This window comes from Sinocyclocheilus rhinocerous, unplaced genomic scaffold (assembly GCF_001515625.1).
Source record: "Sinocyclocheilus rhinocerous isolate Xijiao unplaced genomic scaffold, SAMN03320098_v1.1 scaffold1027, whole genome shotgun sequence".
Taxonomy (NCBI): domain Eukaryota; kingdom Metazoa; phylum Chordata; class Actinopteri; order Cypriniformes; family Cyprinidae; genus Sinocyclocheilus; species Sinocyclocheilus rhinocerous.
Genome location: NW_015660495.1, coordinates 36329 through 49853, shown reverse-complemented (window position 1 = coordinate 49853; position 13525 = coordinate 36329). Strand labels below are relative to the sequence as shown.

At 35.8% G+C, this 13525-nt stretch overlaps 1 protein-coding gene across 3 annotated transcripts; it reads left to right on the top strand.

Moving 5' to 3' along the window:
• Positions 1 to 1184: 1184 nt before the first annotated feature.
• Positions 1185 to 11685, top strand: LOC107725022 (glucosidase 2 subunit beta-like). Of its 3 annotated transcripts, none has more exons than XM_016534152.1 (18): positions 1185 to 1259; positions 1634 to 1780; positions 1888 to 2004; positions 4112 to 4207; positions 4295 to 4352; positions 4766 to 4883; positions 5199 to 5328; positions 5465 to 5549; positions 5640 to 5718; positions 5825 to 5908; positions 7627 to 7785; positions 8012 to 8102; positions 8213 to 8282; positions 8543 to 8632; positions 8711 to 8785; positions 9992 to 10091; positions 10172 to 10345; positions 11462 to 11685. In XM_016534152.1, exons 2-17 carry the CDS (start codon positions 1687 to 1689, stop codon positions 10316 to 10318), a joined length of 1593 nt encoding a protein of 530 aa, XP_016389638.1. In that variant the 5' UTR covers positions 1185 to 1259; positions 1634 to 1686; the 3' UTR covers positions 10319 to 10345; positions 11462 to 11685. The 3 variants fall into 3 exon arrangements, with proteins under 3 accessions (XP_016389638.1, XP_016389639.1, XP_016389640.1); XM_016534153.1 differs by having other exon boundaries at positions 1191 to 1259; positions 1627 to 1780; XM_016534154.1 differs by lacking the exon at positions 1185 to 1259 and adding an exon at positions 1299 to 1390.
• Positions 11686 to 13525: the final 1840 nt, after the last annotated feature.

Below are 13525 nucleotides of genomic sequence, written 5' to 3'. Positions count from 1 at the left end.
ATTGCAATCGCCGGTGAAAATTCTTATTTGGTCATATTCCAAGACGTAGGCTAGAATCTGTGATTGCGAAGTACATTAAATATCCACACCGGTGCGGTGACTGACTGCCACACATACGCTTCAGAACATTAGATTCATCCGCACTGGAGCTGTGCCGCCGCACAAACCATGCAAGCTAATGTGTTTTTTGAACTTTAAACCGCATAAACACATTTCATTACACCAAATACACAAAATAATGTTCTTTTTAGCAGCATCATATGACCCCTTTAATAGTTTATTAATACGGCCACAGTAACGTTAGGCTATTTGTCAAAATTTACTGGCTACTTACCTGAAGTCCTGAAACTTTGGGTTAAAAAAGTTCTCAGATCTAAATTACCCAAAACATTACAAATGTAAATCCTTACAAATATTTTTAACAACTTTTATGCAGTTAAAATAAGTTTAGCAGAGCGAGTAGCTACAACTAACGTTAGCAGAAAAATCGCGCGCACGCTTTGCATGCTTTTGCACGTCACGTGAACACAATTTTTTTTCATTCCAAGCTTTTTAATGAATTATAATTTTAACATGAATTATTATAAATTATATACATTATTCCTGTAATAATTATTATGTTTACAATTATATATGCGAAACAGGATTTAATCCTGTCACAGGGTTTGAAGGAGCTGATTTGTCAGTAAAATGCTGGTGTGTACAAAGGACCAAACATGCAGAAATTATAAATAAATAAATAAAAATAAATAAATAAACGAATGAATAAATACGTTTAAAAATAAATAAATACATAAATAAACAAACAAACAAATAAACGAATAAATAAATACGTTTAAAAATAAATAAATAAATAAACTGAATAAAAATAAACGAAATAATAAGTAAATAAAAGTTAAATATGAATAAAAAAATGTAAAAATAAATACAGAAAATACCAAATAAAGGAAAAAGGTAATAAAAAATAAATAAAAAAATATTTGTTTTTAGCAAGTCATTTATTTATTTATGTATTTATTTTTAATTTCTGCAGGTTTGGTCCTCCATAGGTGGGACGCTTCTGCCTAAATATATGGTAACTGGTTTATTATTAAGCATATCATTGATTTTATGCAAAAGCAAAAAAAAAGGCAACTCCATTCTCTTTTTTATGACTGCATTACCCACAATGCCGCATTCCTCCACTTGAATCCACCAATCATATGAGAACACCGCTCATCTTGGTGACGTAACAAACGGTGCAAGAACGCTCTTCGGAAGTAAGTAACGAGTTACAATGATTTTTTTAGATTTCTTTGACTAATTATACAAGCGCCATATAATTTAGGTGGTGTTTATTGAAACATAATACTTGCTATCGTGATACTGTATTGTTCATCACTTCAGATCGGTGAGTATTTGAGTGTGTTCGGTTGGCCGTGTGTGCGGAAGCCATTTCAGATTGAATTAACGAGGATGATGCGAATAAGACATTTTATAGACGGTTTTATCTGCGACCATCATTTGGATGAAGAATAGCGTTAATTCGTTTAGCCTTTTGTAAACCTTTGGTGTGAGATTTGTATTTATGAAGGGATTAGATATACTGTGATGTTCAGTTTTACAATGCATTGTGCCTTCATTTTGCTCTAAGGTCACGCGCCTCTAGTGGGAGTTTGCGTTTGTCCCTGCTTTTCCTGAGGCATCATGACCTGCCTGCACCTGCTGTTGACTTTGGTCTTTGCTGTCAGCTTGGGGACACCTGTAGAGATTCAACGGCCACGAGGAGTGCCTCTGACAAGTAAAGTCATATATAATTTATTGCATATTCTGTATTAAACCTGCACTGGTTTCTCTGCACATTCTGGTCTAACTGGCTTAACTCTTATTTTGTCTAAATAAATAAAGAGAAACCGTTTTATGAGGAGAACAAGCCTTTCACCTGTCTCGATGGATCCCGGACTATTCCTTTTGACCGAGTGAATGATGACTACTGTGACTGCAAGGATGGTTCAGATGAGCCAGGTACTTCGTTTTTTAATTTGGTTTATAATTTAAGATGGATTATTTTACCAGTCTTTAATTGAAAGCTTCTCACCTCAGATTTCTATTCAAAATCATTTAGCATTGAAATGTTTTCCTGAAAAGTCTGCTTTGTTTTTACATTTAAAGGGTTAGTTCACCCATAAATAAAATTGTTATCGTTTACTCACACTCATGTTATTTCAAACCATAAAACATTTGTTCCTCTTCAGAACACAAAAGAAAAACATATTAAAAAAAAATTAAACCTGAGAGATTTCTATTCTTTCTTTGAAAATTCATGCTGCCAAAACTTTGAAGTTTCAAAAAGTTCATAAATGCATTGTAAAAGTAAACCATTGGTTTAATAAAAGTCTTCTAAAGAGACATGATCACTTTATATGATGAGTAGATTTAATTTAGGCTTTTATTCACATATAAACATTGATCAACACTAGTGCTGTCAAACGATTAATCGCATCCAAAATAAAAGTTTTTGTTTACATAATATATGTATTTGTACTGTGTATATTTATTAAGTATATAAAAAAACACACATACAGTAAATATTTACATATGTATATACATTAATATATTTATATTCTAATATTTTATATTATATATAAATATATTTAATTTATAAACAACATTTTTTCTTAAATATATACATGCTTGTGTTTGTATTTATATATGCATAATAAATATACACAGTACACACACATTTATGTAAACAAAAACTTTTATTTTGGATGCGATTAATCGTTTGACAGCACTATAACTATAAACACTATGTGTTTGACAACACATATATATATATATAAGCACATCAAATATGGTAAACGGAAGCTTTGACATGCTTGCGTGTCATGAACAATAACATTTTTCTTAAATATATATATATGCATAATAAATATACGCAGTACACACACATTTATGTAAACAAAAACTTTTATTTTGGATGCGATTAATCGTTTGACAGCACTATAACTATAAACATCAAATATGGTAAACGGAAGCTTTGACATGCTTGCGTGACACTCATGAACAAAATTGTGTTTGTGCTATAACAAAAATGTTCTAAAAAACAGAACAAATAAGGGCTAAATATCTGTATACATGCATATAAATAATAATTTAAAAAATCAATCCTGCATGGCTTCCTTTCTTGCATGAAACACAAAAGAATATATCTAAAAGAATACAAAAGCTGCCCTTTTTCATTCAATCAGTGGAAGTGATCTACTATAGATAAATATAGATCTACTATAGTAAATAGCTTCAGTGAGAGAAAGACAGGCATACAAGACCTGCGGTTGAGTACAACAGATCTCAGAATTGTAATATTTTGTGTGAACTGTCTTTCTTAAAGGCAGAGTAAGTGATTTCTGGTAGCCAATGTTGATATTTGAAATCACCAAAACAAACACGGCCCTACCCCAAAAGGGTCTTGCCCCTATTTTGATAGCTCCTTCCCACATATACGTACGCAACCCAGGCAACGATTCGTTCTGTGAAACAAAGCAAAACCAATGTTACACCGTGTCTACGGACGTGAGCGGCGCGGCGCAACAAATCCCGACAGAAAACTGCTGCCGGGTTCTATTTATGACGTGCTGACACAAATTTCAAATGGTTTTCAACGGTCGTTTGATCGCGTCCAGTGTAGTCAGACTTTAGCTGTTGTAGACACGGTGTTACTCACCTATTGAGAAGAAACAAAGCAACCTCGGCGTCCGATCGCAGGCCTCCGCTCCTTGAGTTCTCTCCAGCGCTGGAAAGCTGATCTGATATTTACACGGGTCCTACTTCTTGCCTTATCTTTCCGCAGACGTTTTCCTCTTTTGTTTTTTTATCCGCCATCTCTATCTTTCTGTCACTCGGCTCGGCTAATGTCCGTCCCATGCACTGAACGCGCTCGCCTCCACATCACGAGTAGACACGCCCCTTATTGCTGATTGGCTACAAGTTTGTTTTGCGATTCGGCCCGAATCAGTTTTCTAAAGTGTTTTTGAAAAATCACTTACTCTGCCTTTAAGTCCATGACAGGTAGAAAGTGGTGATGCAGTATAGTTTGGCATCGTGCATGACAGTTGTTTATGTCGGTCCCCAGGCACCGCTGCTTGTCCGAATGGCAGCTTCCATTGCACCAATGCTGGTTACAGGCCCATGTTTATCCCATCCTCCCGTATTAATGATGGCATCTGTGGTAAGATGACTCTGCATTTGAACATTTCTCCTCAGCAGTGTACAATAAATGGAGTGGTATTGCATTTGAAATCTTTCCTCTCCACAGACTGCTGCGATACTACTGATGAGTACAACAGCGGAGCCAAATGTGAAAATACCTGCAAGTGAGTTCTGATCCAAATGTAATTGCTTTCCAGGGAAAAGCACATTAACAGCCATTTACACATGCATACATGTGCACCAGACAGATGTCTTTGGTCATTGTGCTGCATCTCAATATTGTACAGAGTTAAAATAAATGTCAGTTGTAATCATCTTGACTGTGTAAATTAGCAATCTATGGAAGTTAATATCCTAAACAACAGACTTTCTAGCTGTTTAAATGTGATATTTTTTTAACTGTAGAAATGTTACATAACATATAAATAAATACAATACACGTTTATTTTTATGAGAACAAAGATCTGTAAGAAAATAGAACAATTTGTTTTATATTTCATTGTTTTACTTTCCATTTTTACTTATGATGCAAAGGCTATAAACACATTGAAATATGAGAGATTTGTTTGGTTCTTAGGGAACTAGGACTTAAAGAGAGGGACGTTTTGCAGAAGATGGCTGAGATCACCAAAGAGGGCTTTCTCCTGAAACAGCAGCTCATTGAGGAAGCCAAGAAAGGACGAGAAGAAAAGCAGGTAAGATTTGCTTTGTGTAAACCCATACATCAGTCCGAGATGTCAAAATGCTTTGGTTTCATATTTTATCACCGATTAAACAGTTGTTTCTGTTTGTTCAGCTGCTAGTGTTGCAAAAATCCTAGCGAATGTCAGTTTTCAAACATGATGGAGTGCTGCAGTCATATTTGCTTTGGTTTTGTTTTTTTTTACTCTCACGTGCAACGGAAATCATCCAGTTCCCACATTGAATAATTGCTTGTATACGCTGCACTTTTAAAAAGCCATATTTTGTCAGTGAGTTTTGGTAAATGTAAAAAGCTGTCTCTTCTGTAGGGTAAAGTGACTGATATGCAGGAAAATAAGAAACAGCTCGAGGAGAAAGTTGAAGCGCTGAGGACTGTGAAAGAGACAGCAGAGCAGCCTGAGAAGGAAGCTAAAGAGCGCCACCTCAAGGCCTGGGAAGGTGAGTGCAGCTGCAAATTTATATCTCTACAAGTCAGTTTTCATTTGGCTTAAAGTGTTTAGTTTGCAGGCTGGCTCATTTCATCAATGATTTGGCATTAATGTAGATCTAATCTGTTTTTTTAACTTCATTCCAGAGCAAAAGGCAGCTATTCGCTTGGAGAAGGACAAAGCCAAAATGGCAGAAGCCTTTTTGGAGCTGGATGACAATGCAGATGGCTTGTAAGTGCCAATGATTTTTTTTTTTCTCTCTCTCTGATTGTGCATATAGCTAGAGAATGAATATAAACTGGCTTGTTGTCTCTGTGTCAGTGTGTCTGTTTCTGAGCTTCAGTCTCATGCTGAATTGGACCCAGATGCTGATGGCACACTTACTGAAACTGAGGTCCAGGTATTTTTGCACTTAATCATTTCTCAGTCAAAATGTGCTACCTATCTAAATGCACTGAGTGAGTGAATTGCCACTAATTTGGATGTCTGCTTGGTGATTTATTCAGGGACTGATGGGAGGAGCTGCGCAGGTGGACACATCAACATTTGAGAGTGTTTGGACCAACATTAAAGACAAGTACCACTCAGAGGTTAGTAGAGAAGAAGCAGACATGTCATGTTGAATGACTCCTGAGGTTGTTTTTGGTAAAAAAAAAACTTTTGTAAAACTTTGTCATATTAATTTTCTTTAAAGGGGTCATATGATGCGATTTCAAGTTTTGCTTTCTCTTTGGAGTGTTACAAGCTGATTGTGCATAGATAAGATCCCTGAAGTTGCAAAGACTAAAGTCTCAAAACCAAAGAGATATTCTTTATCAAAGTTAAGACTCTGCCACGCCCCCCTAAAACGGCTCGTTCTAACACGCCCCCACATATCTAGGTCACTATGTGGGAATATTTGCATAATGCGCCCAAATGTGCACGCAAAGAAAGAAGGCGTGGTTTCAAGTAACCGCAGTTAGTGTTGAAGCAGCCATGTCAGAGAGACGCTGTGTGTTTCTAGGCGAAAGCAAAAGCACTTTATTTGGCCTTCCGAAAGTAGACGCATTTAGGAATCTTTAAGATTACTTAAAACAGAACAGCAATGCATTTTATGGACGACCATTTCGTGAACCTAGGAGAGGATGTGAGAGAGAGAGAGGGAGCGAGAGACAGGGTCGCATCACAGTGGAGTCAGCTGTCTTAACCGTGGCTTGTGTACTGCAAACACATATTCATCACTGTGTCTGTCACGAGACTCTGTTCTCCTTTCGGGCTCTGTCTTTACATTTATTTTGAAAGATGAAGCTCGCGATTATGGTAAGGGGCGTTACATTTCCGACGAGTGCTTGCGGTGTTCGGCCAATCACAATGCATTGGGTCAGCTGGCCAATCAGAGCAGTCTGCTCTGATTGGCCAATCACAATGCACTGGGTCAGTTGGCCAATCAGAGCAGACTGCGCTTGTCGGAAGGAGGGACTTTGTAGAAAACGAAGCGTTTGAGAGAGGCGGGGCATAGAGGACCTACAATAATGTACAGTATTTGAAAAATAATGTGTTTTTTGAACATTAAAGCATGTCAACATATTCTGTTACACCAAATACACAAAATAATGATCTTTAATAAAGCATCATATGACCCCTTTAAAACAATCATGACACAAATAATCAAAGTGATAAAGATTAGATAAACTATGAAATTTTTAAAATAATATTAATATTAACTTGACTAACCATACATAACATAATTTATATATGCATCTCTGCTTTTGCATGACTTTCCCTATTATTAAAAAATTCAATAATTATGTTTCCTCTTTTTGTTTTTTAGATAAATTATTAAATAGCTCAACAACCTTGTTAACAATGTTAGTTATTTACGCTGCCTTTTAAAACTTTGGGATCATTACGATTTGTTTGTTTTTGTTTTTAAAAAAAAGTCTCTTATGCTCACCAAGGCTGCATTTATTTGATCAATAATACATTAAAAAGAGTAATATTGTGGAATATTATTGCAATTAAAACTTACTGTTTTCTCTGTCAATATGTTTTAAAATTGAGTTCATACCTGTGATGGCAAAGCTGAATTTATTTATCAGCATTTATTTGAAATCGAAATTGTTTGTAACAATGTAAGAGTAGTGTAGTTAGATATTTTGTACTTCTAATTGTCTTTTAATTTGATTTAATTTGATTAATGCTTGACAATAATAAAAGCACCCAAATTTTGGTGTAAAAAAACAAATCTGTTTTTTTTATAATTCCACTGTCCTTGAACACAATAGCCCATGCACATGTATTTTGACTGTGTTCCTCCGTTCTCTCTCAGTCCCAGCCTGAGGAACCTGCCCCAGTGGAAACGCCCCCAGAAGAAGTGAAGGAACCAGTTGTAGACAATGACTCGGAGCCATTCCCAGAAGATGACATCTCTGAGGAAGAGGATGAAGATGAGGATGATGAAGATGATTATCATGAAGACGATGATAAGGTGAGAGTGTATATCACACAGAAAACCGGAGCAAGCATTAACTTCAGTGATGTTTAGATCCACATTGACATTTTGATTCTTCTATTAACACTTCTCCGCTTGACATTTAAAGTCCTTAACCTTTAACTCATGTCCTAAGGCGCAATGGCAAAGGTCTTACAACATAGTGTGCTATAACTCATGCAAAAATTCTATCTTTATATGAGCGTGGTTGTGTGCTGTGCAGGTGCTGCCCACTGTTAAGACTCCAGAGAAGAGTCATGAAGATGGGGAAGCCATGCTACCCTATGACCCAGACACCCAGACCCTCATCGATGGTTGGCTCTGCTGCCTATCCTATTCATCAATATGTTACAGAGAAATCCGTTTGTACTCATCGAGTTGTTCTTTGTTTTCCTCTGCTAACAAACTGTTCTCTGGTTCGCAGCTGCTCAGAAGGCCAGAGATGACTTTGAGGATTCCGAGAAAGCTCTTCGGGAGATGGACGATCAAATCAGGTTTGTTCAATGCTGCTATCTTCCACGAACCGGTCGAAAGAAGTTGAGTTTGAAATCAAGTGGGAGTGTAGCGAACTGGTTTTTCATATGCACCTGAAATTCTCGTTAGTCAGTGTATGCTTACATTAGAGTGCACTTTTTGTTCAACTTATGGTTGCATCACTTGCGTCCTTCAATGCATCTGCAGTGTTCTCTGACGCTGGTGCGCGGGGACCCTGCTGCTGAGCACTGTGTTGAGTTTTCCTTTGATTGTGTTGCAGAAATATTGAAAAAGAGCTGTCGTTTGATTTCGGCCCTGATGCGGAGTTCACTTACCTGTACAGCCAGTGCTACGAACTTACCACTAGCGAGTAAGTGAGACCAGCGTTTGTTGTTTTGGGATGATATTTTTGTGCTGTGATTTATTTCTGTATTCTGTTTGCCTTTAGGTACATCTACAGACTCTGTCCTTTCAACCGGGTTTCACAGAAACCCAAGTATGGTGGCTCAGAGACCAACCTTGGGTAAGAGGCATTGTGGGGGGGCGGGGGACATCCTAAACCAGACCAGGGTGGTTTGCTTTTAGAGTTTTTGGCCACTTTTCAGTTCAAGTATGAAAGAAATTAATACTTTTATTCTGCAAGGATGCACTAAGTTGATCAGAAGCAACAGTAAAGACTTTTATAGTTTTTATAAAGATTACAGTGCTGTTTTTTTAACTTTCTGTTCATCAAAGAAAAACAATATCATGGTTTCCACGAATTATTCAAAAAAATTTGTTTGTTTTTTTAACATTCATAATCAGAAATGTTTCTTGAGCAGCAAATCAGCATATTAGAATAATTTCTGCAGAATCATGTGACACTGAAGACTGGAGTAATGATGCTGAAAAAAAAAAGCTTTGCGTCACAGGAATAAATTACATTTTAAAATATATAAAGATGGAAAACATTTAAACATTTATTTTAAAATTTAATAATATTTCACAATATTACTATTTTTATTTTGATCAAATAAATGCAGCCTTTGTGAGAATAAGACACTTCTTTCAAAAAACATTAATAAAACCTTTTAAAAAATCTAAACCTTTGAATGGTAGTATAAATACCATATTGGTTATTGGTGGATATCAACGCTATTTTTTTATTTACTGATACTGATTGATATTGGATATTTAACTGTTCATACCTTTTTGTTTTTTGCTGCTATTTAACACTCATTTAAAGTTAATTTTTAAAACTCTAATATTTTAATAACACTTTTAAATATTATCTTTTTTTTTGAAAACCTCAGAATGAATATCCTTTTGTCATTCTGTACATTATAATGTTGTAATGCCTCAATGTCTAAATTCACTTCTAGCATTTTTAGATTTAACTTTTTTTTTTTAGTGTTTTATTTTTCATTTGATTGCCAAGTTTGGGATCTCTGTAATTTACGGTCTCTGACTCACAGACGCATTAATATCAGAAAATAGAAGTAAAATATAAAAATCTTTATTTAGACAGTATAGAGCTTTTTTTTATTATTATGGTGCATCCATAGCAATCAACTAAACACCTGATTGGTGTTAACAGCTTAAACCTGTTAAGACCAGCAAACCACCACAGACCAGTTTAAGCTTTTTTTTTTTCTTTTTCTTCAATATCACATCACTTTGTCATCACATTTGCAATATCATGGTGTGAGTGTTTTTGACAGTATTTAATAAGAGATGCTCATGTTCTCAGGACATGGGGAAGTTGGTCAGGGCCTGAAAATAATAAGTACTTGGTGATGAAATACGAGCACGGCACTGGGTGCTGGCAAGGTCCAAACAGATCAACTACAGTAAGTACCGGCTCTTTCATTACTTCCACTGTGCCATTCACGCTGGGAGTTTTTCTGCTAAGTGTATCTTTGTGTGGTAGGTGAAGCTGACTTGTGGGAAGGAGACTGTGGTGACCTCGACGTCGGAGCCGAGTCGCTGTGAATACCTAATGGAATTCACCACTCCTGCAGTGTGCCAAGAGCCAGCCAACATGGACCTCTTGCCACACGGCCACGAGGAGCTCTAGACTCCACGCTCTGCTTGTTGATGCATGGTGTGCCACAAAATACATGCAAACTCTATTTTAAATGTTTAAAGCACTCCTAATGGAAAAAACAAGGCTTAATCTTTCAATTATCATAGGGTCTAAATTGGTTTGACGCATTTTTCACACTTTGAATGTAATGAGGCCTGGGTTTTGCCATGACAGTTCACTGCATGTTTTGTTAATAGATTCAGTTAGCCTTTGTTTAGGTGCAACATTATGGAAACAACAGTGGTTTAATACTGCAGACAGTTCTGTATAGAATATTGCTTTGTTTCACCAATGAATGGACCAATGATCAACAACATTTGCTCAGAACTGCTGGCATTTTAGTCTAACGTTACTCTCCCTGGATCAGTAAACAGTCCTCCATAAAATGTGCTGCACACATCTGAATATTTGGGTTGAAGTGTTCTGGAACAGTGTTGTAAATGCAACTTAACCACTGATTTCTAGTCGTGTCCTCTTTTGGAAGAACAAACAAAGTAGTTTTGCTTTCACAACGAAACACACAACATCTTCACGACATGGCGGTGGCAACAATAAAGTTACGCCTTCTTTCTTTGCGTGAACATTTGGGCGGCGTTTATGCAAATCTTCTCACATCGTGACATAGACATGTGGGGGTGTGTTTAAACGAGGCGTTTTAGGAGGGCGTGGACGAGTCTTAACTTTTATAAAGAATATCTCTTTGGATTTGAGACTTTAGTCTTTGCAACTTTACAGATCTTCTTTATGCACCAAGAGCTTGTAACACTCCAAAGAGAAAGGAAAACTTGAAATCGCATCATATGACCCCTTTAATATCAAATTTGGAAAACCTTTAGCTGTCTGGAACAAGTGTGCATATCTCAAGTATTATATACAAAAGATCTTGTTTTGTCTGGAGTTGTTCTTAAACATCTTTGACTGACTTTATTCAGTTTACACGATAAGCCTAACTTACAAATTTCCTGAAATCAGCTTTTCCATCTATACCGATGTGCACTGTGCATTATCATCAATTCATGACCCTAAAGTGCAGTTAATTGTGCATTATGTTCTTCAGAATACATTAACTGTTTGTGTGTGGTGACAAATCAATATTAACTTTTCCCCCCTTTCTCTCTCTCTCCTGGTCTGTAGGTTGTTGCTCTGTGGGAACATTAACTTCATTTCCTGTTCAGGCTGTTTAAGAACCTCTTCCATTAGTTTTGAATCAGCTAAATGAAGCTGGAAGTTGGGAGAACATTAAGTTTGGTAAACTGTAATGTTTTGTTGTTGTTTTTACAGTAGAATCTGATCTCTTTACATTCCATGGATAATTTTGAAATAAATTCAACAACAAAAAATTGTGACTGGTTCAAAAATGTACTCTATTGTCTAGTATATGAACACATTAGAGTCTGATAGCCCTTTCCCTTTGGCCACATAAGAAAAACTGTGACAGTTAAGCACTGTTTAAATAAATTCAACTTCATATTTCAAAAATGGTTGTGGCTTGTTGAAAAAAGACCTTAGTTGTCCTAAATGATACTGATTCAGTGGCAGTGCTGGGTAGTAACTGATTACAAGTAATCTGGATTGCATAATCAGGTTCCAAAAATTAAGTACTTGTAATTCGATTATATTGCATTTTAAAATACTCATAGTCAAACTACAGTGATGATTATTCCATGATTACATATTATTCACACAATAGCAATAAATCATTCAATCATTCGTTCATAAAATAGCCTGCCGCTTGTATACATTCAGAAAGCCTTCCAGTTTTGTGGACATTCATTCACACAAAGACCAGTCACTAGTCAGGTGGATATAAATACACAAAACATTGAGAGGCTACACAGCATTTGAGCACTAGATGTACAAAAATCATACCAATTTTAAGAAGTGTTTACTTCTTAAGTTCAACTACTGATGGACACATTAGTGTTTGTTTGAATTACCACTCAGTCGGTTATTTAACTAAATATTACAATGTCTTTGGAAGGCTTTTGTCTTTCAAACACGTTAAATGCACAAACTTATTATTTCTTATTTCCATGTAATGCAGGAATGCTCTTAACTTTTTTTAGTAGCTGAACCTCTTTCACCTAATACGTATATTTACTTGAAGCACCCACTGATATTTTAAATTAATAATTAAGTAACACATTATTAAAAAACAAATATTTAATCTTTTTTAGTGTTTTATTTTGATTATTGTTATTTTAAAATGCTTGATTTTAGCTTCACATTTTTAAATTAATTGATAGCCTTTCTTTAATCTCACAAACCGCATTTGTGAAACCTTGACGGAATGTAATGTTTAATGCACTTCATATTAATAATGATGAATGGAATGATTTTTTTCTCTTTGTATTTTTATATCCGTATGGTACAAGATTATCCTGTTTAAATCAATGTGATAAATGTGTTAGGTCAAAAGTAGTCTGATTATATTACCTGAAATGTGTAATGTAATGGATTACGCTACTAACTACAATATTTGTCATGTAATTTGAAATCAGTAATGGACTACCTTTTGTAAGTAATCTACCCAGCACTGTTCAGTATGCACTTATACTATGTACTATTTAGTCTACTGTGTAGTGTATGAATTTTCTGAAGTTCTTTTTCATCCAGTATCAGAGTTTAATAGCCCCTTCCCCTGAGCTGCATAAGGACGAGTGCAACAGTTAATTAAGTGCATTATCTGGTTATTTGAAGTGCACTTTTTCTTTTCGGACTGTTCAGTGTGAACACACTGCTGACACTATGTATGCTACAAAATGGCTTAGAGTAGTGCATCATTACACGTTTAGTGTAGGAAGTGGACAACCTAAATTGTCATTGGCTAGCTGACTAACTGAGGTTAATGTTTTACACACTAGACTATGAACTTCAGCATTACCTGTTGTTTACTGAAGTTGTAAACCTGTTAAATATCAAGCTGTTTGTTAACTTTACTGACTAAGTTCAAATCGGATGAAGAATTTCATTTTGTCCTGAATGAGTGCAGCAGCATGTGATGTACACCTACAAAACCCCTCAATTCTCAAAAAAAAAAAGCAGGCACAAAGAAAACACTGAGATTTATATCTTTTATTTTTTCTGGCATGTAAAGTACAAATAATTAAACAATTCCATGAAAAAGTCCTCAAGCGTCTTCAGCTGAAATCCCAGTAATAAATATCCTAAACTAAACTGAAAGGTTTATTATTTTTT

Coding starts and splice junctions, on each gene's coding strand:
- LOC107725022 (XM_016534152.1), top strand. CDS start 1,687: ATGACCTGCCTGCACCTGCTGTTGACTTTGGTCTTTGCTGTCAGCTTG. Junction 7,786..8,011: donor ATCATGAAGACGATGATAAG/GTGAGAGTGTAT, acceptor TGTGCTGTGCAG/GTGCTGCCCACTGTTAAGAC. Junction 8,103..8,212: donor CACCCAGACCCTCATCGATG/GTTGGCTCTGCT, acceptor TCTGGTTCGCAG/CTGCTCAGAAGGCCAGAGAT.